Source organism: Acanthochromis polyacanthus, chromosome 23 (assembly GCF_021347895.1).
Source record: "Acanthochromis polyacanthus isolate Apoly-LR-REF ecotype Palm Island chromosome 23, KAUST_Apoly_ChrSc, whole genome shotgun sequence".
Classification (NCBI taxonomy): domain Eukaryota; kingdom Metazoa; phylum Chordata; class Actinopteri; family Pomacentridae; genus Acanthochromis; species Acanthochromis polyacanthus.
The window spans coordinates 5175477-5201353 of NC_067135.1; the positions used below are offsets into that span (position 1 = coordinate 5175477).

Genomic DNA, 25877 nt, shown 5'->3' on the forward strand with positions numbered 1-25877 from the left:
ATACAATCTACAGGTCCATCAGTCAAAACACGCTTGCTTGCTGCTGTGGCTCACTTTCGTCCCTCTCGTCTTCCCCCTGCCCTGCTGCTTCAGGAATATTAAATATGGGAGCGATGCCTGCTGTAGATGCAATGCCATTGATTTTGTGTCAATCCTCCGAGCCGCAGTAACTTGATTTGGTATCAGCAACTGCTAAATGAGACTTCTCCAGGCGAGAGCGGGGAGAGTGGGAGACGAGGCGAAGAGTTGGCAGGTTACTTACTCTGACTGCTTTCATACATGCAGAAAGAGTAATAATTATCAGCAGCAATGTGAAAGGATCACATCTGTCTGTTGCCTAGCTTCACAAAGAGCCTCTTCACTTGCATTGTTTTTTCCTCTTAAAATCTCTGAGTGATTTTAGACACATAACCTTGGATATTGTCTCTTGCTCTCTTTAATTCAGGAAGTCATTAAAAAATCCTAACAGCACTTAAGCCGTTGAATTTAACTCGACAATTGAAGTTTTATTTTCTTCAAAGTTGCACAGTAGAACTACAGCACTGGGTTGCATCCCACTGGGTTTCTCTGGCATAAGTGAAATTTTCTTAAAGCAATATTCATCATAACTGATTCGGCTCTAATGAGGATTCCAACCCCCTACAGTCCTGAGTGCTTCACCAGAGTCAGCACTGAGCTTAATGCAATTAGGGCCGCAGCCGCCGAACAGAGCGCCTTCGACTTTGTGCGAGACTGTTTGCCCAGCTGCTTCTTAAACGTCGACAAAGCCAGATAAGCAGAGCCAGAGAGTTCTGGAGGCGCTTTCACTGCAGCCTGTTTGACTTGTTTTACTGTACTTGCCATCCATTTCTGTTTATGCCGCTTGAATTTTACTTTGAGCAAGAGGTGTCCGTGGATGTAGATTTGATGCGAAAGAACAAATGTGCTTCTTTTTATTAGGCAAAGTCAAGAAAAAAAACCTTACATACCGTGAAAGCAAAAACACACGAAACACGACTCAGCGTCTATCTGCTGAAATGGAATTGGAGGGTCGTTTCCTCAGCTTGTTTGTGTGTGGGCGAAAGAGAGGCTGGATAACTGTCAGCTTATGAAAAACTAGTATGAAGCAACATTTCATTTGATTTACAGTATGTATCTTCTCGCGCATATGCCCCGGTTTGATTTTTATGGGAAGCAACATATAAACGACAGAGAAATGTAGTGCTGTTATCTGCATTGTGATGCTGCATTGTGATTCACCATAAACCCTGACAGTGGCTCTGTTTTTGCCACATCACTGGCAGCCTTCCTGCCTCCCCGCACTGTCGGAGTCCTTCCTCGGCTCGTGGGCCCCGAGCTGGCAGCTCAACATTGCCACCAAGTGGAACGTGGCGGCCATGCCCTCACACTGGCGTGGGGTTAACGGCTCCAGATGCTTGTAGTCAGTGCACCACACGGGAGGAGGGGGGCATTGCAGATGCAGGTGTCGTGGTTCAGGAAAAAAAAAAGATGAGCAGACGTCAAAAGATGGCGGGAGCTTGGCTGCGTTCCCGGCTTTTGATGAGCAGACATGAAATCAATAATGTGTTCATTAGTCTTACATGAGCAAAACTAAGAGTGATCTGCTACTCAAAAAAAAAAAAAAAATCGATAGTGCATGTAGTTACTCATTGTGCCAAATCCCTCCCACCCATCTATGATAACCTTTTATGTGTATCTATAGCTGCTAAAAGGAATACCTGCCAATAACTACACAGTAAATATCCAGCTTTATAGCCTCTCAATGTGCAGTGCGTTGCATCTCTTTCTAATTCAACACAGCCGTGGAGCATCTGTTGTGAGGGCGAATGACATCTTAGCTAGAATGCGTTGCAACTATCAGGCCCCAGATCTTTCTCTTTCCGAGCAATCAAGGTCACAGTGTGCGACTGCTAACAATGTGTGAGGTTATTTCCCTCCTGCCTTCATTACTATGCAATTAGCTGCGGTGCTATTCAATTTCCCTCATTTCAGACTTTGCAGATCAATATCACTCAGGGCTGCTGGCTAAATGGCCGCGCTGCTAGGAGGGCTTTTCTATAGCTGAATGGGAGGTATCAATCACCCAGCTAAAAGAGATGTTCAATGCTGCAGTGGGTGATGACCACACACACTTTAACGGGCAATCCTACAGGCTTTGGGAGGAGCAGCGGTGGAGGAATATGGGGAGTGCATGTGTGGGATTTTTCAAAGAATATGTTGCGTCAGATTGCCAGGATTACATCATAGTTCCACCATCTTCAAGGTCGTTCGCTGGCTTGTGTGGAGTCTGCATGTTGTCCTTTTGTGTCTTCTTTCCTCAGTGGATTTCTATGCATGCAAGACAACGCCAATCAAGACACAAAAAGTGGTTGTGAATGTGTTGTTTATCAATGATGCTGGTGGAACAAGCGGCTACAGTTGCATAATCAGGTCGTAAACGCTGAACGCCTGTATGTGTGGGACCGGGGTCGATAGGTCACATCGCCTCTGCAGTTCATCAGCTCACCATTAGCCGACGCAGTCACACATGAGAGCATTTAGCGGTATCATAGCGCTGCATGAGATATGAGCTGACTCAAAGGCTGGCTCGAGCTCGATCGATGTCCTCCCATTGAGCAGAACATACAGAGAGGGGGCCGGGCAATCAGAGACCCAGACTGACTTCATCTCTGAGAGTAATTAGATGTGGCATCGACTCCAAGGCTCATTCAGGGCTGGTTATTAATGTCTATAATAGACAGGCAGAGGGCACTGGATCATGGTCACATGAAGGATTGTGGGGTAACTGGAGCAGATGTGGTTAAATATTTTTCCATTTTTTTATGTTGTGTTGCTGTGAAACACTCTGGAAAAAGGCTGAGTTTGTAAAAAAAAAAAAAAAGTTGCATTAATATTTTAACGTGCTACCGGCTATACAAGCAGTATTAAAATGGGCTGTTTTGTATTAAATGGAGGAAAACGTTCTGCTATTACGCTGCAGCTAGTGTCAACTAAATCATCCCACACCTCCTTTCTATTAAACATCTTTGTCTTATGTTTTATTCAGCTCTGCTATTGGATTTTGAATTGTGCTTTTAATGCGGCGACACGATCAGACGGAAGAACAATTATATTAACTTCTGAAAAAGTTCCCTTTTTAGGAAGCACGAAAAATAGCTTTGATTTTGACCTGACAGCTGTATTCTTTTTTTCAGGGAGGCGGGTTACTTTAGATTTGAAAAGGTGCTCCCAGAAGAGTTTTCCAATTCTTCTTCTACATTAATTTCAAATTAAAACATGAAAATCTGCAAAGTAGTACATGAATCACCAAAATTGCAAGCTCCCACCTGAAATTATGAGTATTAATTGTGATGACATACAATCTGCAGTAAAACAGGCAATATTTTTAGACCAAAGCAGCAGCTAAAACTGAAAGGATCCTCTGCTAATGTGCAAATGGAGGAATTTCAATGTTAACACTTTTGATTCAGAGGGAAAACAATCAAAAGATGACCACTGATTGACTTGTTTTTTTCAGAAAGAAAAGAGAAAGCCTCGTTTTTTCAGTATCATTCTTATTTGTCACAGATTTTTTTGAACCAGACCACATTATAGAAAGATGCCTGCTGCATTTAATACTGAGGAATCATCTGGGAACAGACCACAAAGAAAAGCATGGCATCATTCTGCATAACAACAAAACATCCTGCGTCAGGCGGAGAGACACAGAAGGACCAGCATCTATTTATGCGTTTATACAGGGAAAATAAATACCAGCAAATGGGAGGAGTCTCATTCAATGACAAACCAGCAGTTGACAATATGGCACAGCGATTCTGAATTCATCTCTCCACAGGCACAAAGAAGCGGGAGCATTTCCACTGTCTGGAAAACAGGTTTCCTAAATAAATGATAATTCGGCGTGCTACATTTAAAAACGAAAATAAAAAGCAACAGAGACGTCTGGCGAGAGAATACAGCCGCGAAGGACGACGCATGCAGGATAAAGGCAGCAAAACACATCTTACATTAAAATAGATTCAAAGGGAAAGGTTTTTATAGGCTGCTGTCAAATGAAAAGCCTCATTACTCCAGTTCTGAGGTGATCCTTTTGATTATTTTATCCGAGATGACAGTCTGAAAAACTTCAGAAACTAACACTGGAATCAGTGGGAAGCGAGCCAGTTTCCCGCTCTCGTGCTGTCAACAAATTTATCAGGAAGGATGAGTTCTTCATGTGACGGCAGCGTTTCACTGTTTTCTGCTACATTCACAGTACTGCGAGAGGATAGGTCATCTATCAGTGCACTGGTACAAGACAGCACTGCATACTGAACAACACCACGGCAATAACTAGAGGACATTTACTGATATTCAGGTAAACATGACAGAAAATTCCTACTTATAGCTGTCTGTACACTCATTTCAGCCGTTTCTTTCGTCGGTAGAAATGGTCGTTTTTGTCATCACACTTCAGACAGGCACCACAAATCAACAATACTTTATCTGACATCAAAATTGGTCCCATTGTTGGTCCGCTGAAATGTACTTCAAAACAATGCGATAAACAAAAGAAGAAGAAAAAAGCTTCTCAGATAAAGGAGACTAGCTTAGTCTGGGTGGCAGGTTTTACATTCTTGGCAATAACAGCACCTATTTTATGTCTGAAAGAAAACAGCCTGCAGCAAAAGTGTGCTCAAATTATAAACTTCAGTGACTAACATTCCACCAAGAAAATACAATTTTGTGGATTCTTTTTTGGGATATATATATATATATATAGCAAGATTTTACACTAACACTCTTCAAAATGCAAAGGTTTTACATACATCCATTCACATTGGTCGCCACATTCTTGTGAGTTAGGGTGGAGGGGAGTGCAGTTGCGGTTTGTGTCCACTGTGTGGCAGCATGTAGGTATCCTGGCTCGTGTTCAGTGCATTTTCTCCTCCGAGCTGAGGGGTTGGAAAACTGACACTCTCTGTCTGGATCCTGACAGTCGCCGATTTGGCCTCTTGCACACCAACCGTAGGAGGGATTCTAAAAATTGAGAGCTGAAGACTGTCACTGGCCTGCTCGTCAAAAGCGCTCCTCAGTTCAGGGCTCCTGCAAGGATTGTGATATACACTTATATTCAGCATTAAAGGTGTTGCTAAAGGCTGCAAGGGAAATACACACATCAGTGGTGTGATAACAGCATATAAAAGGAGAGCAAAGAGAGATCTGCAGCAGACTGAGGGCTACAAACCACCAGGGGACACCAAAAGGTCCGCATTCACCGTTTCTCAGTTGGTTTGATGTAATCTAAAAGTAAATAAGCACTGGGACATGCACCATTTAACCCTCTGAACCCATACGCATGATTGGAAAGCATGTTATTTTTGAAAAATGGCTAAAATTACACCATTTATCAACTGTAAAATCACAGGATAATCAACTACACACACAGTTGTGTCAGAAAAATAACCAAATCAAAGCCAAAAATCCTAACATTTCGTCAAAATAACTTTATCCTGCATAGATAAACCAACTTTCCACCAGTGAAATTCTGTAAATATCTAAAAATTCTACGCTTCTTGCAACAAGGCAGAAGCCACTAATGCTGCAACCAACAGCCAATTGAGAAAAATTGCAGATTTTCTGAGCAGAAATGAGACATGTATGGAAACAAAATATCAAATATGTGCTTTTATAGTATCAGAACCACTTGTGGGGTCTTGGAAAAATGTTGCACATGTTAAATAATTTTAAAAATTCAATCTTTGTTTCCTATTTTTTTATCATTTGTGGCAGTGTCATATTGCACTTGGAACACTTAATTCCTCTCCTCTTCTTCATGGTTGTCCTGTTTCCATGAGCCCACAGTGGGTTGGAGTTCAGAGGGTTAATTATGTTATTATAATTAATACTAGAGAAACAAACAGCCCTAATGTGGCTGTTATAACTTCTAAAGCAAAGTTGGTGTCATATTATAGTTTTAATACCTTTATTATTTCAATATTTGTATCAAAAGTAGCAGATCTGTAGATATGCCACAAACAAATTGATCTTTTTTGCCCTGGAACTTCCTTGTAGGAAGACCTGGGCATGTCTTTTGTTCTCACAGGCCTGTATTTTTGTTTAATTGGTCATTTGCCAACTTGACAAAACAGCGGTTCCAACCTGGATGTCAAATGAATCTCATGAAGAAGAAAAAAACATGTCCCTGATGGAAAATTAGGGTTTCATTTTTCCTGTTATCCGCAGTCACTTTTTTCTTGTAAAACACAAATTAGTCTCACATCTGTGGAAAAAGAAAATCAAATCAAACAATCTGAGAACAGAAACCTGCTCTTTGATTGAACCGCTCACAGCTCAAATTCAAACTGTGATTTGAGGTTTTGAGTTGGCACTGATGTTTTTTTCCCCAAAGGGCCACAAGCACAAGGTTGTTAAATGACAACACCTCAAGGTATTTTTGGTGCAGCTACACTTAAACTGGTCTCCTTATGAGGAGAATCCAACTTTAAAGAAATATGGCAACAATTTGGGACACATTTTAATATGTTTAAAGGTAAAATCTGCTCATTAATATCTGTAAAAGGAATGGGTACAGGACTATTTCTTGGATATTTGCAGCTTTAGAGATTCTGACAGGCAGATTTTATTCATATTTATTGGACAAAAATAGAGGCGGCATCAGTCCTCTAATGTAATTTTCAGCAAGAAAGCAAATAAATGGATTCCCCTCATTGTCAAGCTCTTTACTTAATGCTCAGCCGTTAAAAAAATAAAGCAGATCAACGCAAAAACATCTATTTACTGCTTTACTACAAACTATGCACTGCTGTTCCGAACACAATGCGTGATGAATATTAAATGGGAGCTGTGTTGATTTTACACATCAAAGTCTGTTTACAGTGGAGTAGTTCTGCAAATGTGATAAAAGCCGTTTAGAGCCGTTTTTGGCTCCAGAGAGAGTAAAGTCTGATCAGGCTCCTCGAGTAACGCGATGAACTCTGCCTGAACTTCCTGACACCACGGATTCTAAAACAGGCCGTTATTAGCTTAAATGGAAATGAATTAGGAGTGCTGAAGATCAGTAAATACACCAAAAAATGTCACAAATGACTTTTCCTTCAGAGGCAAAGTGAACGTCTCTCTCACCTGGTTATAGGTGGACATCAAAAACTCCTTCCTCCACTGACTCTATGTCCTCTTCAGCGATTACTGATGGAAACAGAGTGAAGTAATGAGTAACAGATTAGTCAATCAAATGAAAATGCAAAACACTGCCTCAAACTTAGATTTGGCCTTTGACTGTTTACAAATCCATCTGCATGGCGGTATTGTCAAGCCCACTGATCAAGCAGGTTCACGCTGACAGAAAACTGAGCCAGGCAGGGCACCGCTTTTTCCTGATGCCTGATAAAAACACTGCCACTATGAGTCAGTAGCCTCACTGTGGTGGGCCAATTACATTTCCATTGCAAATTACGCCTCTTTTGTTTGAGAATATCCTCCAAATGTCAGCGCTCAATACGCTAAGAGGAGGACAAAAGCAGAAAGTAGAGGTGCTGCGGTAAAAATTCCTCTGAGCTGTGATTTTTAGCTATAATTTTTTGAGAGGATGTCTGCATTAGTGAAAAGAAAATTCAGTTTTATCAGTCGGGAGGCTGTCTCTATTGAAACATCAGGAAAGTTGATGCTGCATGTGTCGTGAGTTGTTAACCCTCCTGTTGTCCTCATTTACAGGCACCAAAAAATATTGCTTCCTTGTGTGAAAAAAAAAATCCAAAAATTCAGCAAAAAAATTCGACAAATTTCTGAAAATTTGCCAAACCTTCAGGAAGAAAATTTCAATAATTCCTTAAGATTCCTTCAAAAAATACATTTTAAAAAATCCCCCAAATTTGACAAGAAAATTCTTGTAATTATTTTCAAAAAACGAGTAAAAAAAAATCCTAAAAATATCTAAAGTGATTGCATGTATATCAGTAAAACTGCTAATAGTTTAAGAACATTGCCAAAAATAAATAAATCAAAATCCAGCAAAATTCGCTGATTTTTTGTGAATGTTCTTAAACATTTTTTAAACATTTTTCTTCCAACAAAAAATATTTTAAAAATTCCCAAAAATTGTGAAAAAGTTTCACTGTGAAAATCTATTTTTTTTCTCCCACATTTTCGAACTTTAAAACAGGTAAATTTGACCCGCAGGACAACACAAGGGTTAAAAGAAGAAAAAAAAATATAGCCTTTCTGTTCTTTACAGAGATAGAAACAGGGGAGAACAGCTGGATTGGCTCTGTGCATGGACTATAGTAAAGATATAGGTGCTGGATCTTGCTTTTTGTACGTCAGCACACATCCATTCCTGCCGTTTCTGCAGTCATGTGGCTTCAATGTCGTACCAACAAACATATGACAGCGGCCTTGATGGGCTCATCAGCAGCTATGTGTGTGCATGCGTCTCACCGGTGTTCTGCAGGCTGGGCGGTGTGTTGGCAGGCGGAGGGAAACTGTAGGATCGAGCCTGGAGGGCAGGCGGCGTCTCGTGGCTGATGCTCTTGGTCCTCTTTCGGCACTCGACGGCCAGGCGGCTCCGGCAGGCTTTGTGGCAGTTCACCCCGCAGGCTGCAGCCGGGGCGTGGAGGCAGAAAGACGGCGGCAGGGAGAGGTGCCGGGTGAGGGGAGGAGGGCGATGGCGTCGGAGAGCAGGGAGGGAGAACCGGCGGGACAGGAGGCGAGACAGGGAGAGAGGACGAGAGACAGGGTCAGACAGGGGGACGGGCCGAAACATGGGGGCGAACGGGAGCGCTAGGGGCGACAGAAAAGTGCTTCGACACGTCATGCAGGCACACGAGCACTGGCACACGCACACGGCGAGGCCGAGCGTGCCTGACAACAACTCTGGCAACCGGGGGGAGTGTAAGAGGGGAGGAGTGGTGGGTCATCCAGCAAGGCAGCAAGAAAGCATGTGAGTCACCTGAATGCACACAAATCCCCCCCCACGTCTCTGCACTCCAAATTTCCTCATTCATCAACATGAAAATTGAAACATTAAAATTCCGTGTCATTACCACCTCTTCACTGTATAAAAGGATGAAATTATTTCTCTCCTTCATTCAGGAAGTGTTATCCTCTTGCTCCTTTCAGTGGTCAAAGTACTTAACTTCATTTATGATAAACTGCCTATCTAATGGTGAGATAGAAGCAATTAAAAACCTCTAACTGCCCTGCGGCCCCAGAATGTCCACAAAAAGGGGGAATTTACAAGTCATCGAGCTGTTCAACATTATGTCTGGTTCAATATATAATTGCGGGACAGATAATAATCATATAAAGATATGAAATGGCGAAAGACACACAAAACAATTACAAAAAGTTGCAAAGTGACCACAGAGACTCACACAATGACTACAAAGCACCTAAAATTATCACAGAGACTGAAAATGGCTTTAAAGGGGCCCAAAATGACCACAAAAATGCACAAAATAGTCTGAAAATTACCAAAAAAGAAACAAAATGAGCACAGACACACAAAACAAAACAACATGACTACAAGAATGCATAGAATGACACAAAATGACCACAGAAAACGCAAAATAGTGGAGCATGTCATGTGATTTGGAATCAACACACTTCCGAGAGAAGTGTTTTTGTAATGGGTAACTGGGTTGAAGGTGATTTCCCAGACAGATAAAATGTGTTATTTTATATATAATATTTGATGTAACCGTTGCTCCCTTCTCCTCATTCTTATGCTAAGCTAACTAGCATTATGCTTCATAGACAGATATGAGAGCAGTGTCATGTAATTCTCAGGAAAAAAAAATGCAACAGCGCACTTTTCAAACTGTAACAGAAATGGAAATCATGACTTGTTGCTGTGTGGTTGTGTTGTATTGATGTGAAAAAGTTGGAATACTGGCATTGCAGCAGCGCCGCATCCATTCAGACACTCGGAGGCCTCTTATATAAGTCCAAATGTCTGACGTCTGCTGCCCCACGGCACACATCCGACCTCCCACACACATCCAGAGTTCTCCACACTCCACTCATGCACTGCAGTAGGTGATTCATTTCAATTATGTCCCTGCCGCTCTGTCTACCTCTCAGAGTACGGGCTAACGCTGGTAATAGGGATGAATGGCTATGGGGGCTCTCTCATTGACTTCTACTGGTCTCATTAATGGAACAAGCCTGAACGCTCGAAAACTCCCGGACAGACTTGCGAACTGCACTTCGAGAGTGAGTGGGGTTCGGGGGCGTGAGTGGGATCATCCCTGCCGCTTTCTTTCAGTTTTAATCACAAAAAACAACAAACCACGTGGTCATGTTTGCCTTGAAACAACCGCCCGACCTTACTTATGAGCACCGAGTTTAAAAGGCTGCAATTACAGGGATATTTTTTAAAAACACCCAAACAGAAGATGTCTGTGCTAATTAACAAATTAGCGAGTGTCTTTTTTCCTTCTCCCATACACGAGGTGCAGGGTGCAGTGAAGGCTACACAGACCTCAAAGGCCCCAAGGAGCATTAATTACTGTAGTTGCTATGCGACTCCAATGTTTGACGGTAACTTGCAAGCGATTTAACAAGCATCAGTTAGTCAACCTGAAAGCCTGAATGGGTGAGGAAGCTGTTAATGTTGAAACAAACAACGGACAAGAGAGATCTGCTTGTTTTTCCAACACTAGACTGAGGAGAATACATGTCATCCTCTGATAGACATTCATGCATGTGCTCAAGCTGATCTAATATTTACACGATGATTACTTCTTACAAAGAAATGCTCGTACAACCAGATAACTGAAGAAAATGCAAAAGGGCACGCACAAACTAACTTTTTTTTTTGCTGTAACTGTAATGGAAACTAATTTATTGAACTGAAAAGCCTGTAAAATATCTGCCCACTCCAACTTCTCCCATTTAGAAGACTAAGCTGCAATCAATCACTTCTTGAAAGCCTCCAGCAGATGGAAACTTGCGCGATTTGCATTTTAGATCTGGCATCACTTCCAAAGGTTTTTGCTTGACATCTGGTTGGAAGCATATGTAGCGCAAGTTATTTAGAGAGCGTAACATTTGCAGATTATCACTACTTACTTTACAGAATCAGCACAGACCACCAGCTGCATATCCACAGAGGAGAAGGAGCGGGCTGAGTGTGCGTGTAAGGAGCTAATAACCGGGAGTACGAGGGGTTGGGAGGTGTCGGAGGTTTGCCGACTTGTGTGTGTACATATGTGAAATGAACCAGCTTCTTCAAACACCGGTCCATTCAAAGACCTGAAAGGGCAAGTAAATGTATTATATGTGGTGTGTTGTCAGCTGATGGAGCTGAGTGAAACAGTGTGATATGTTTGCCATGGTTTCTGTGCTGATGACATTTATTAAGCACTCCCTAATATGTGAATATTTGAGGGGCTCAATTGAAGGCATCAAAAAGAATCGCTAATACTTTGAAGGCCGTATCCTTCCACGTGGAACAAGTACATATGCGCGGCAGACATGGAACAAAATCGAGATGAATTGGTCTCTTACCTTTACACTTGTAGCCTTGTTTGTAGAAGCCCCATATCTGTGAGAAGAAAGAGAAGCAAAAGGGCAACGGAAGTGAGTGTTAATTAGGTTTTCATTTCTATGAAGACAAGAGGTGTGTTTAGATCATCAGGGTGAAGGTAGAAGGTGAAGTTTAAGTCGAATGAACAATGTAATGTGAGGTTTCTTCAGGTAAATCATGTCTTTTAAAGTCATGACAGTCTGTTTGTGGTAACTATTCTCAAATAATTTAAGTTTGAATTTATCCAGAATGTAAGAAACCAAACACATTTTTTACACCAGTGGCAACCAACATTCTAACTTGTTAAAGTTTGCATATTATTTCAAAGTAACCAAACTATAACACAGTCTTTATGATCACATTTAGTCAACCAGTAAGTTGGCTGGAGTGGGCATCCATTGAAAATTGGATTCATCACTGAAGAGAACCTTCATCAACAGTCCAATCCTTGTCATCCCCAGCAAAGAGTAACTGGGCTTTCCTTTGCCTTTCATCGATAAAGGGCTTCTTCCGTGCTCTGTGTGACTTCAGACCAGCTTCAAGAAGTCACTTTGCAACTGACCTTGGCGAAAAAGTCACATTTTTACAATCAGATTTTTTTTTTCACCCTGTGGCAATTCTTGATGCAGATATACAGAAAGACACAGGAAAAATGGCTTGAACTGCTTCATTTCTGATGTTCATGGGTCATTTTACAACCAAGTTCAAACAATCAGCTGGAAATCAGATGATTTTATGCATCCATAATCACAGTTCCTTTAGTTGCAGTAAATTTCACAACACTCGACTTGTCAGCAAATACTGAAAGATGGTGCAACTTTGAACCACCTGACAGTCAGATGATATTGCACAGGGGTGTGTTTGCCTCCGATGTGTGCAGTTTTTTTATTACCATGATGGTTTTACTTTAACTCTTACCAACGTGCCATAAAATGATGGATCTCCTGCCACTATGGAGCACCTCCAGAATAATACCTGCTCATAACTGTAATACCAAACAATTTTCAGACTGTTGCGTTGCGTTTCAATTAAATTTTATGTCTCCAACATGTGCTAAACTGGGAATCCAAATGAATGGAAACCAATTACTTGCGGAGAGGCAGGGAATTAATCTAAAAGCTTATGCACTGGAAAAATGTCTTGCAATAAAGAGAAAAGTCGACACGATTAGTGATTTATGAGCTAAAACATGTTAAAACACCCATACTGATCGCGTCCTGATATCCCCCATTGATGCCGAGTGAAGACTGAAGAAACGCAAATTGAAAAAGAAATAAAAGAGGCAACAGAGAGAGAGAGAGACGGAGAGAAAGAAAGAGGCAGAGAGGGGAGGTTGGCAGGACAGAGGGGGCGGAGGGGGAACCGAGATCAAGCGGGATGCAGGGAGCGCACAGGCAGTGGGGGGAACAATGACATGAAAGAGCCAAGCTGGAGATCACACACCGCACTGGCACATCTGAGGAGGCACAAAATATCCTGACCTCTCCGCATAGACACCACACACACGGCCGCTAACACACACACTCACCTGCAGATGCACAAAGAAAGTCACACACACACACACACGAGCGCAGCCAGAGGCTCGACAACAAAGAGAAGTCGGTTATGAGCAGAACATCTAAACACAACTGTCATCACAGCTCTGCCTACACTAACTGACCTTTACTGCCTCTGCAGACTGCGAAACACAATGAGCTACAAACAACAGCTCCAAACGCACAGACGTGTTACTTTGCTTTGACGGTTTAGTGGAAGCTTTAATGAAAACTGCTACTTTTACCACCAGCAGTCACACATTTAATATTAAACGCGCACTCTGTGAGATATTTATGCCTCTATTTCGGGAATCCTTCACTGATGTCTGGCTTTTGAATCAGCATGTTTGTGTGCGAATGAGTATGAATCACATTGTGGCGTTTAAAGTGACAAGCAGTATATGTTTAAGCAAACAGCTACATGCAAAACTAGACCTTTTTTAACTCTCCTGTTATGTTGAGGGTCAAATTGAACCATTTTAAAGTAAAAAAAAATCTTTAAAAAATTATTTTTGGTATGAAACTTTCTGCTAAATGTAATCATAAAATGAAAATGGTTCATTTCACATTCATTTATCGACATCGCTTCATCATAAGAAAAAGAAAACACTTTTTTAAAATCAATGTCATGTAAAACTTTTGTATTTTATAAGCAGGTCTTTCCAATGTACATTAAAAAAAAGTTTTAACATGCATTTATTATGAAAAGGGAATTATCCTCATTGAACCATGATCTATGAGAGGTAAAGCTCACCACCGCACTAAATATTGATTGAAATTATTAGTAAAGGAGTTAATAATGAGATGTGAACAATTGTTATTGTGATTCTTTTGGTTTCTGCCATCTTTGGATAATTAAACATGCCCCCAGATCAAACTGACCCATTAATGCTGTTCCTGTGAAATCAACATAACAGAAGGATTCAAATCGAAAAGGAATTTTAAATCAAGCTCAGTAATTCAAGCTTTTTTACCACAATTAAACAACTAATGTGTGGCTCTTCCAGGGACAAAAAAAGCTGTCTAAACTGCATTCTAGTCTTTCTGTTCCTGCTGAATTATCTGATACAACAACAAACAAAAAAAACTGCAGGAAGGCGAATGACGCTTTTACACAATGAGAAAAGTTTCTGCTTGTCATTTGCTGAATTCACATTATTCTCAACACTATCTTGCTGTCTCTATCTCTCTTTGACTTTTGTGGCATTTTTGATTGATCACAGCGACTTTATTTTCACATTATAAGTCTATTCATCTAGTGCTTTTTGGAACTGCGGAGCTAAATCTTGATAATCCTGCTAACATCAGAGAACTCTTGCACAGTTACTGCTCCTTCATGAATCAAATGCACTCAAATTTAAGGGAAAGCATCAATTCAGCAATGTTAAAATACTACATTGCAAGTAAGACCCCTGCATGAAAACATTCAACTTTAGTTAAAGTATAAAAATCTTGAGTATTAGTCCCTCTGGCTGCTAAAATCTAATATATATTATCATTAGATTATTAACAGTGAAGCCTCAGTGTGTCAGCAGCATGTTACTGTTGCAGCTGCTGCAGGTTTTAAACTACTTTACACACAGAAATACGCTCTGATGCACAAATCCGTTTTCAGTTTTTGGGATTTTTGTTTTCTAAAGTTTGATTTTTGAGGAGATATTTGATTATTGTAACATCCATTGAAGCCATGCGATATTCAGAGACAGAAATTTCTCTTTGGTTTAACAGTTATCCAACTTTGACCTTGACAACAAGCTGCATTTTTTAAGATGCCAGAAGCACAATATGTTGAAAAGTGCTGCTTAAATCTTTCATAATGGGTTGTATTTTTTAAATGTGATTGAATAGAATTCATATCGAGAAGGTGGTGGATTGGAGGTCTAGTTCAAGGACAAGTGCCTCAAATTCTACTCAAGTACAGTACTTGAATAGTCTTTCCATTACTGGCCCCACGTCTATTTAATACATGGTCATCTAATTGTCAATTGGTATAATGAGTTTATAATTAGGATTTATTTATCCATCCGTCTGTTGAATATCAAACTACAGCCAGCAGTTGACCAGCGTTGCTCAGCAGACGGATCGGAAAAAGTTGGAATGATTCTGAGTAAAAGTCAATTAAATTAGCCTCCCAGTAGCCCGCTAATGAGCACATTAACACATCTTCTCAGGTCTTGTCATCATGTTGGACTCCAGGAAGTCATGTCACCAGACCAAGAAACAGCCCATGACCCCAGGTGAACCACAAAGTTGTCATTTTTACATTTGGATTTATGCACAAGAAGGGGTTTTAAGCATCAACATGCCGGCTATGACTGCATATCTAACAGAAAAAAGCACATAAAAGGAGTTCTTATCTTCTCGTCAAGTTTAAGCAGAAGCTTCCTAAAATATCAGCTTCTGCCAACACAGAAAAATAAAAGTCTTCGTAGTCTGTGAAATCTGAGGACTCCTCTCTCCTTTAAACCTGTTTACCACAGTGCTAGCGTTACACTAACAGGACTGAACATATCCAACGTGTAAACCGACGTGCTGCCATCTCCATGAATAAACTGTCATCATCTGTAGGACCTGATGAAGTGCGTTAAGTTTCAAATGTGATTTCAAACGGTTAATTAAAGTCTCAGACTATGCGCAGCTTCATCTGGTTTGAACATCAAAGCAGGAAAACTGCAGAGGAACAGACAAGTCCATCGTAATGAGCTCAAGTCACAGAAGCTAGTTTTTCCTCAGTCTGAACTATACTCTGTAAGACTTCATATAGAAATCTAGTCAAATAAGCTCATTTTTTCTGTTGTACTCTAAATACAGAAGTTCTGCCAATTTTTACTTAACTGAACTTAAAATGTCAACATTTAATTTTTTACAGACCACTTTAATATGAACAAAGTTCAGTTATAAACATGAAAACTAGCGTGTGGGTCAGTATATAATTGTGGGGCTTTTTGTATCATAGTTGACATTTTTTGCTGTTTTCAGACCTAAAATCAACATGGCCGCCCACAACTAAACACCACATGGCATTTTTACAGAAAGATTCTCCTAAATATTGCATATGCAACTGAGTAAAAGTGAAATTGAAAGTTATTTGTAAAGATATTGTAGTAAACCTGTTTACATGCCATAAATCCACAGTTGACTCACACACTACTTTATATTAAATAACTAAGAAAGTCTTGGAGTCTTGCCAGTCTTTTCTTCAGGAGGAAATGACATCATGTGGAGCAGGTCATGTGATCTGGAATTAACACACTTCCTTGAGAGGTGTTTCCGTAATGGGTAGTTGAAAGTGATTTTTTTTTTTTTTGGACACAGATACAATTTATTTTCCATATAAAAGTTGATATATTGCAAATATCTGTTATGATTATCTCAAGTTAATGAAAACAACACAAAACTACTTTTGAATGAGCTCATGTTATGATTAGAAGGTGGTTGTTATTAAATTGGGATGTTATTTAGTTGACATTTTCGTGATATCCAGTCATTTTTTATTAAAAAGTGATTGTTTCCATAATAAATATAGAATTTGTAAAGACATGACTAGAACAAACATAAAAAAACAGTTTACTTTTAATAAAAATGTGTGCAAGATATATCCCATCAACTTCAATAATCCCTCAATTATATACTGACCCATATAAAACTATCCATCATGCATTTCTATCGATTTAAAACTCCCCAGCAACTCTTGTATTTTTTGTAGTTTAAGAACACAGACAAAGTGGAAACTTGCCGTGTGTTTTTAGTACCTGCTAAATCAATTTATGATAGTTTCTTTTCATATTAATGAAAATAATTCAGATCTGTGAATATGACTAGGTGACTCACTTTAATCTGTAAAGTTGACTGAATTTGTCTTCTTTAGTTCGACTAATTTAACTCAACTAGTTTGATGATTTTGAACCAACTAATCTAAATCTAAGTGCAGTTAACTCGCATATTTAGGGCAGCGTTACATTTCTAAGCTAAATTAAGTGGAAATGATCGATAGTGATCACTCAAAAAAGCAGTAAAATGTGCCGGTTCAGTTGCTTTAATAAAGCAATCACTGCCTCGACAGACAGTCTGGGAAGAATCTGTGAAAAGACATTTTTCCCAGTGAGACAATGTTCAAATAGTATAATGACTGCTTTCCAGTGGAGTTGAATCTTTGTCACACTGTATGAACACTCCAGAGGTAAATGACAAAATACATGCCGACTGATTCTATGCTGCTCATTTTGATCCCACGAAGCTAAATTGTCAAGAGCCCTGAAACACTTTCAAATCACTCCCTTCAATCTCTCTTACAGAAGAGCTCTGAGGAGGATGGAGCTAAACGTTTCCTGCATCCTTTGAGAAGCAGCAACACTCTGTCTCCTCACTTTGTGCGCTGAGCAGAACTCATCTCTGAGCCATTAATTAAGATGTAAGGCTAAAGGAGGCCGCAGGCAAAACAGCGCAAGATTATGAAGACCCATGTGAGACACAGGAGGTGAGTGAACTCGACGGTGTTTACAGAAGGCTGAGTTCAGCTTGTACAGCATGTTTAAGACAAGTGCTGAAAAATGGGCTGCGGGAAAATATTGTTTTTGCACAGAAGCCAAGAGGAAAGCACAAAGCAGACAGATGAGGAAGTGGCTGGTGTATCTACCTCTGCCACACACACACACTCACACAGACATATTCAAAGGAAGAAGCATGCTGCCAGAGCCCTTATCTTTCCCTGCTCTCTTTTCTGAGTTTCCCTTCATGAGTTTCCCCCGGAGGATATGTGTGCGTTGAGTGTTAATGAAAGTCTACACACATTATCTTTGCCGCGCTGCTCTTTTCAGCCTTTTGTAGCTTATATGCGATGGCAAAAATGAAGAGGGATGTCATCTCAGCAACTGCGGTTACATATGAAAGCCCTGTTCCTGTTCTCATTAGCTCAGTGCTGACTCAATGTCTGCGTCTTAATAGCAGAGAACTCCTCGGGGGACTTTGGGGAATGTTAAGGGCCAAAGGACACACACAGATGTTACACCCACACGGGCGACGCTTATCTACCTCAATTATCTCCCTCCTATATTCCCCAGAATGCAGCTTCAGCAGCATGTGGCTGGAACTTAAATAACTGGCATTACCGTGACCTCACAGGGGGAATGTCTAAGAGCCACTGACTGCCAAGACAAATCAGGAATGGCCTCTGACCTTTTGAAACAGACCATGGCATTTGCTAATGATTGAGACTATAAAGAAATCTATACATTTGAAAAAAATACAAGGAAATAAAAGAGAGGTCAATACTTCTTTAACCCTCCTGTTGTCTTCATTTATGAGCACCAAAAAATATTGTTTCCTGTCTGGAAAAAAAACAAAAATTCAGCAAAAAATAAATAAAAAATAAAAAATCACCCAAAATTCTGAAAATTTGCAAAAAAAAATTGCAGTAATTCCTTAAGTTTCCCTGAAAAGTTTTATTTAAAAAAATCTCCCAAATTTGGCAAGACAATTCTTGCAAATATTTTCAAAAAATGAGTAAAAAAAATCCTAAAAACATCTAAAATGATTAGATGTATATCAGTCAAACTTCTAATATTTTCTTTAAGAACATTCACATAAAAATCAGCCAAAATCTAGCGAAATTGAATGTTCGTAAACATTTTTGACATTTCTTTTTTCTACCAAAAATGTTCAAATATTTCCCAAATATGTTGAAAATGTGGACATCAGAAACTTCACTGTGAGAATATTTTTTTCCCCACATTTTCCAAATTTAAAACACAAGAGTTCAAACTATTTCATGAGAGTTTGATCCAATGTGAGGATCGACTGAGGTCACACATGGCTTCATACACAAAACGTGATTATAGTTTACATGCCGTCATATTTGTTTACTCACAAAGCCGGCGCAGTGCTCGCAGAACGTGGGCTTGACGTAGGTGGTCTCAGTGAAAGTGTGGATGAAGCCCATCTTGCAGTTGAGCAGAGAGCTGGCCTTCATAAAGTAGTCGATCATCTCCTCTCTGCTGATCTGCCCGTCCCTGCGAAAAGAAAGGAAGCAAAGAGAGGTGAGCTCCGTGCAACACAGACTGGATGCTGGCCGTTTGGACGGTGCGTGAGTAAATCTGCAGATGCTCACTGATTCTTGTCCAGTTCTCCAAACTTGCTGAGGTAAGGGAAGTTGTTCCTGATTGCTTCGAATTCGTCCCTGGAGATGTGGCCGTCGCCGTCTGTGTCGAAGTTCTTGAAGACTGACTGTAAGCAAGAAAGTTCTCAAGAAGTCAGGGGACAATTAGCATGCACAAACAACAACTTAATCAATATATCTGAAAATAACAGCTCATAAATGAATCAAGTTTTACTTTTTTCTCCCTCTCTCTCCTCCAAATGCAATATCTTTAAATGAGACATGACATTCAAAAAAAAGAGAAAAAAATAAATACATAAATTAAAGACAAAAGAAAGGGAAAGACTTCCTCATTCTTTGGCTTTAAATCAAACTACACAAATAAAAGTATGCCCAGGACTTCATGTTTCTTTGCATTCCACCATACATTTTGACCGGTTAAACTAACAGTTATCTTACTATGTTTCGTACATTTGCTCCTTTACGGCACAGAAAAGTGGTGATCTTCACTCGCTCCAGTCACAAGATCATCTGTTGCTTTCAGTTCCATACGTTCATACTGAAGTGGGTAAAAAGGCTTTTGTTTATTCTGCACCTTCTGCCTGGAACATGTTGCAGAAAGACTGGAAATTAACCGAGTTCATCTCATTGAGTGTCTTTAAATCTAAATTGGGAGTTCTTGAGGCTATTCCCACAACATGCACTTGTTTTTTATAACTTGCTTGTAAAATTAATTATTATTTTTTATTTAACTGTGTAATTTTATAACTGTGCTTTGTACTTGCTGCTGCCTATCTTGGCCAGGACTCCCTTGACAAAGAGGTTCTTAATCTCAATGGGATCTCTCCTGGTTAAATAAAGGTTAAATAAAATGAAAAATTGCCGCGAATACAGTAAAGTCAAGTAAATAAATGAATAAAATAAACAGGAACAAACATTTCCACTTCTGTAGCTATGAACGAGTTTTTTTTGGTAAATCTCAGATAAAATCAGACCTGATGAGTTTCATGTACTCTGTTCAGTTTCCCAAATTCTTTGAAATCTATCCACCTCCAGTCTCAAAGAAAAAGTTTTCCATCACATATATATTGTGTATTACCTCAACCTAAGGTAACACATTCTTCATCCCTGTTCTGGTAATTGCTTTACAATCAGCATTATTGTATAAATATGTTTGTCCCCAAATCTTGTAAAATTTATGTCCAGTTTCCCCAGATATAGTAGTTCAGTCTACCCTACCTTCAGTATTTTATCTATACACTTCTTAAGCTCCTGTCAATGGAAAGACAACCCCAGAAAACGTGGAAATGGTCCGTTTTATCAGCTCCACATAATCTCTAACACTTTGTGTCATGATACTTTGTGCTGGTGTTCTAAAGAGTCTTAGTTTGCTGAACAAATGCGGGAATAAATGTGCAGCTGCAGTAAAACTATCACTGACACCTTTCAGGTCAAATCTTTTTTTAAATGCGACTATGATGCGCCAAAATACAACGTGAAAGCAGCACAAGTCAGGAAACTGACTCAGTCGTGTCGGTAACGCATATCAATCTTAAGTTTGCTAAAATTAGTCACCTATGACTGCTCGCTGCACCAGAATATAAAACTGTAGCAGCAAACTCCCCACCCTGAGCGCGATAGACTGAGCATATGTGAGTTTTATTGTTATTTTATTTGTCTTGTTCCTGATAAAAGTGACAGGCATGGTTAGGGCACTCACTGATATACTTTGAAATTCAAAATTTCAACCCTACAGTGTTATTGGAGGACAAAACTTTTTTATTTTTGTGACATTTTTTCAAAATTTTTAATTTTAATGTTTAAATTCAAAGTCAGTGAAGTTATCATATATGGTTCATTGCCCATTAGTGGTAATAAAAATAATAAAAAAAAACACTCCAAGAAATGTATAAATCATCACTTAATAAAACTACTCAACTGCAAAATGTGGGAGTTTCTTTAACTCACACAATTTAATGAAACGAAAACGTCGCCGAGTTTCGTTTTGTCGACGAAACTCGTGTCAACCAACATGACATTCATCGTGTTAGCTGACGAAGCTCACACATTAAAGAGGTTAGTTTTGGCGTTTCGACCGCAAATATGGAAGAGAACTGAGCCACAAGTCCGTCTTTTTCCAATTTTGGATTAAAGAGAAAGTTTGATACGTTTCAGCCCCCTGCTGATTGATCAAATGAACGACCTTCACTGATTGGCTGGGTGACAATCACATGCTTCTGGACCTCAATGAGAGGCGGGAGCAACGCCATATTTAATGTGTGCGGAAGTTACCAAATAATGATCACTCGCCTGATAAAGGGTTAATAATGCTCCAATTGCTCTTATTTGTTAATAGGTTTTCCTCACATGTCATATAGGCCATATATTATAGAAGCATTCCCATTGGTTTTGAAAGGATTTAACTTCCTAACTCAGAGAGAAACAGAATCCTTCAGTTCTTGGGGGGGAAAAAAACATGAAAAATCACCAAAAGAGGAGTTCTCAGGTTTTTCCAATTGACCTTCCCGGCTCTGGTAATTATAGTGAAAGTTCATGTCTTAGCTCTCAGTGAGGACAACAACAGATAATCACTCACCCTTATCCTCCCAGACCCTGAGGGAGGGCGGCACAGAGGAGCAAGCGATACTCACCTCCACCATCTTCTCTATGTGCTTCTTGATGACGGTCGGGTCGGCGTTGGGCTTCACCGACACAGCCCACTCATCGATCATCGTGGGCTTGGGGTCAGGTGCGGGGGCAGGGCTGGAGTTCTGCTGCAGCCAATGAGAAACCAGAGACCGTGAGAATCGATATCAAACCGGTGAAGTCTTACACATGGAAAAAATTAATTAAAAATTTGCTGCACGGAGCGGAAGTCGAGGGGTTGCGTCATCGGATCCAAATGTCACGAGCGAGGAAAAGCAAAGATTTCCAATATTCCTCTGTGCCACGTATAAAAGAATCTATTAAATGTAAGAGAACACAGCAAACCTGATATTTAAATATTAGAAACGATGCATCATGGAGCTCCAAAATGTAAAATTTAAAATCAGAACCATCCATCACATCAAGATTGGACGAGAGTGATGCATGTTGCTGTCAAATACACACACACACAGAAAACAAACACAGGATCTGAACATGTGTGATGCTTACAGCTGTTTTACGAGGTTCCCTCTGTAGAGACATCTGGTAGATCTCCTCCTCTGTGTGGTACTGGTCCAGCGACACCTGCACACAAAACCAGTGTGAATGAGGTCTGCGGAAAAACCTGCATTCATTAGAAATTGTGAACCGAACCAGTCATTTCATCAACTTGTCCTCAAATATGAGTCGGAAATAAGGTTGTTTTCATTAACAGAGGCCTTTTCTGGTGAAAATATCATGTCCATGTGGTGGTTTTTAAATGCTGGGAGGGATATTATGAGCTTGTTTGAGGATTTTTACTTGAATTCAAGAAGTCAGAGTTTCATACAGTGAAACTTTCAGTGCTACAGAAAGTTCTTTTACAGATAGAGTTAGTAGGAGAGCCGGTGTGCTCAAGCTGTACTAAACTGCAGAGGCAAAGTGGGAAAGTGACAGCGCAGTGTTAAATATGAGCCATTTTAAGGCAGGAAAGGGTTATTTTAATGTGTAACTGATACATAGAGATGAGTTTCTAAGGGTTTGATCAATACTGTTTGAGATTCAATCTATGTTGAGTGCCAAAACTGCAAATGTATGTTTTGTTTTTTGTAGTTATTAATTTATCAGTATTTTGTCGAGCAAAGTGTCTATCCAGATACATATAATTACATAATCTAATGTTACATTCACACTGTCCCTCTGAAAAGGGACACATAAGTGAATTATTGTTTGTATTTATATTGCAAAAAGTTGGACTTAATGGTTATTGGTTACAATTTTTTGAGAATCAGTCAGTTTCCCCACGTGTATCGTTTTCAAAGCTGTAGCTGAAATAGTTTACTTTGAAGGGGTTTTTTGGCCTTTTTAGACAGGTTAGCAGAGAGGAAAGTAGGGAGAAGAATAGGGGAAGAACTGGAACCAAACTTAGGCCTCTGCATCAAGGACTACAGCCCTTGTTTATGGGTCATCCACTCAAGCTATCTGGGCGCCCGTTCAATAGCTTTTAAATTCTCAGCATTAATCCCAAATCTTAAAATTAGCACATTCCTGCACCAATTTAAGCCAATAGCATCATTTTACAATTGGAGTCCAACTGAAAATGTTGCTGAAATAGACACAATGTGACTAAATAAAGATGCTGGCAACGATTTGTCAGTTTTCTCACCCACATTGGAGTATTATTTTTTTTTGTCAGTGTCAGTTTTCAGCAGCGAGCGCCACAAAGAAAATCTGTTCGACTGAGTTGTAACAAGGCGACAGAGCAAATTGAGACACATATTTTAAAATAAAACCAAAATTGTTCCATTTATACCACAGCACACAAACTAAACTAACTGCAGAAGAACATCCCACTATAATAAAACTTTGGTGAACAGACACTTTAAATCCTGGGTGTCAAACTCATCTTAGCTCAGGGGACACATTGAGGCCAGTTTGATCTGAAATGGGCCGGACCACTGAAATCACAGCATAAAAACCTATATTAAATATATAACCACAGTCCAAATGTTCCCTTTGTTTTAGTGACAAACGGGTACATTGTGAAAATGTTCACTTTTTACAAAACATTATGAACAACCTGAAATTTCAAAAGAAAAATAAGATCAATTTCAGCAACATTTTGCCTCAGTTTGTCATTTACACATTAAAACCTCCAGATCACAGAGTGTCTACAAAGACACAAAACATTTAGTCAAAGCTATTTGGAACTGAACAATACAGTATTTATTATTTAATCAAAACAACAAAAGTCAGACAAAAAAAAAAAAAGAGACAAAACAACAAAAAGAATACAATTATACAAATGAGACAAAGCGACAAATGGACAAACCACACAAGTGACAACCAAAAAAGACACAAAAAGACTAAAATGAGACAAAAAATGACAAAAAAATGAGAAACAAAAAGACGAAAACATGAGACAAATGACAAATCATAAAAAAGACAATCACAAAATACAAAAAAATGAGACAAAATGACAAAAACGAGACATAAAATGGCAAAGGCGAGAAACAAAATGAGACAAATGACAAAACAAAAAAGGCAAGAACATAGACAAAAAAGTTACAAAGCCACAAAAAAAGACGCAAACGACACAAGTGAGACAAAAAAGATGCAAAATGACAAAAATAAGACAAAAATCAACGAATAAGGCAAAACAAAAAAATAAAAAAACACAAGCGAGAAATGACAAAAGTCAGACAAAAGCAAGACAAAATGACAAAAATGAGGCACAAAATGACAAAAGGACAATCTAACATTTTACTTTATGGTCAAAACAACTTGTCGTGGTCTAGAAATAATTTTTAATTTCTTTTTAACAATCTGCAGGTAATGTCTTCTCTGGAATTTTTACACTTTGGGGGTTGGATTGGACTCTTAAGAGGGCCGCATGTTTGACACCTCTGCATTAAAGAATCTGTATCAGTACCAAGCGTCAAAACTGCCAAGTTATTATTCTGCACTGTTACTGTTTAACACTAAAGGCTTATGGAAACCGTAGGACTCCTCACATAAAATGCATTTGATGCCACTATGGCAACAGGTGAGAGCTCACCGTCTATTTTTTGCACCAGTTAACAGATTACAGCCGACTGCCGCTCCTGATCATCTGCTGCATCCATTCTTGGCCTCAAATAGTTTTTTCCCTCTGAGCTATTCTCTTACTCTAATTGCGTTTCCTGCGTTTTATTGAGTTGAAGTGGCAACAGCGGAAGGACAAAAGGCTTTTCTCCTTGTTTGGCGCTGTGATTTAGTGAGACGTACACTATTTCAAGGCCAGGGTTACCTTTCAATTGTCCACCGCGTTCCGGATCATGAAAAAAAAAAGCTTCTCCATTTGAACCGCTAATGAGTATGAATTAAAGAGGAGGGAAATTACAAGGTAAACCGGTGTGGTTTACTTGTTTTAGCCCTTCGCACAGGCCTACCTTACCCTTTTTCATTATTTTGAAGGATTTATTGACTTCCTTTCCATCTAATCACTGCAAGCCGAGCAGGATTTAAGCTAGATCAGCATCAATAATCACGAGCATAAGATAATTAGGTATTGACTCTGTCTAGCAAACTTTCCTGATGCTTCTCGGCTACAAAACCTGTCAAGTAGTTTCCTTTCTTTTTCACAGAAAAAAAAAAGAAACCAGGTGCAATCTCACACCAACACCTGCAGTCAGGCGGAGTAATTGATCTCTTGGGATTGTTTAAACTCGGAAAGCTCTCCATCTCAAATTCAGCAAACTCTTATCTGCATCTGCCAAAAACACTGACACATATCAGGGGTTGTGTAATGGTTACAAATACCACTTTTTAAGCCAGCATGAACAATGCAGGGATTATTCTGCTCAGTACTTCCAGTTTGTGACCTCCTGCTGAAGATGAAATCTATGTATAAGATATATTTATTTGTGGCAAAATGTTTGTTCTTTAAGTAAAAAAAATGTGTTTTTTATGCTAAGGTTATGAGTTGCTGTTAAGTCTTCTTTCACACGTCATTTATTTTGAGTTTCAGCCAAAATACTGCTGTCTGCATCTAGTTTGAATTGCATACTGTCACGTCTTGGTCCAAGTGGAATATACTCGTGTTTCATAACAACAT

General features: G+C 39.6%; 1 protein-coding gene across 3 annotated transcripts in view; it reads right to left on the minus strand.

Moving 5' to 3' along the window:
- Positions 1 to 3534: 3534 nt before the first annotated feature.
- LOC110959356 (RAS guanyl-releasing protein 2) overlaps positions 3535 to 25877 on the minus strand; it is a 50430-nt gene continuing 28087 nt past the window's right edge. The window contains exons 10-17 of one of the 3 annotated variants that reach the window (XM_022206197.2): positions 22313 to 22387; positions 21808 to 21927; positions 19169 to 19284; positions 18929 to 19070; positions 11509 to 11545; positions 8437 to 8595; positions 7126 to 7188; positions 3535 to 5085 (exon numbers count right to left, since the gene is read on the minus strand). In XM_022206197.2, the coding sequence (XP_022061889.1) occupies positions 7130 to 7188; positions 8437 to 8595; positions 11509 to 11545; positions 18929 to 19070; positions 19169 to 19284; positions 21808 to 21927; positions 22313 to 22387 (708 nt within the window). In that variant the 3' untranslated portion in view covers positions 3535 to 5085; positions 7126 to 7129. Of the gene's footprint in view, positions 5086 to 7125; positions 7189 to 8436; positions 8596 to 11508; positions 11546 to 18928; positions 19071 to 19168; positions 19285 to 21807; positions 21931 to 22312; positions 22388 to 25877 lie in introns of all 3 variants that reach the window. The other 2 variants (XM_051943970.1, XM_022206196.2) reach the window with 2 other exon arrangements.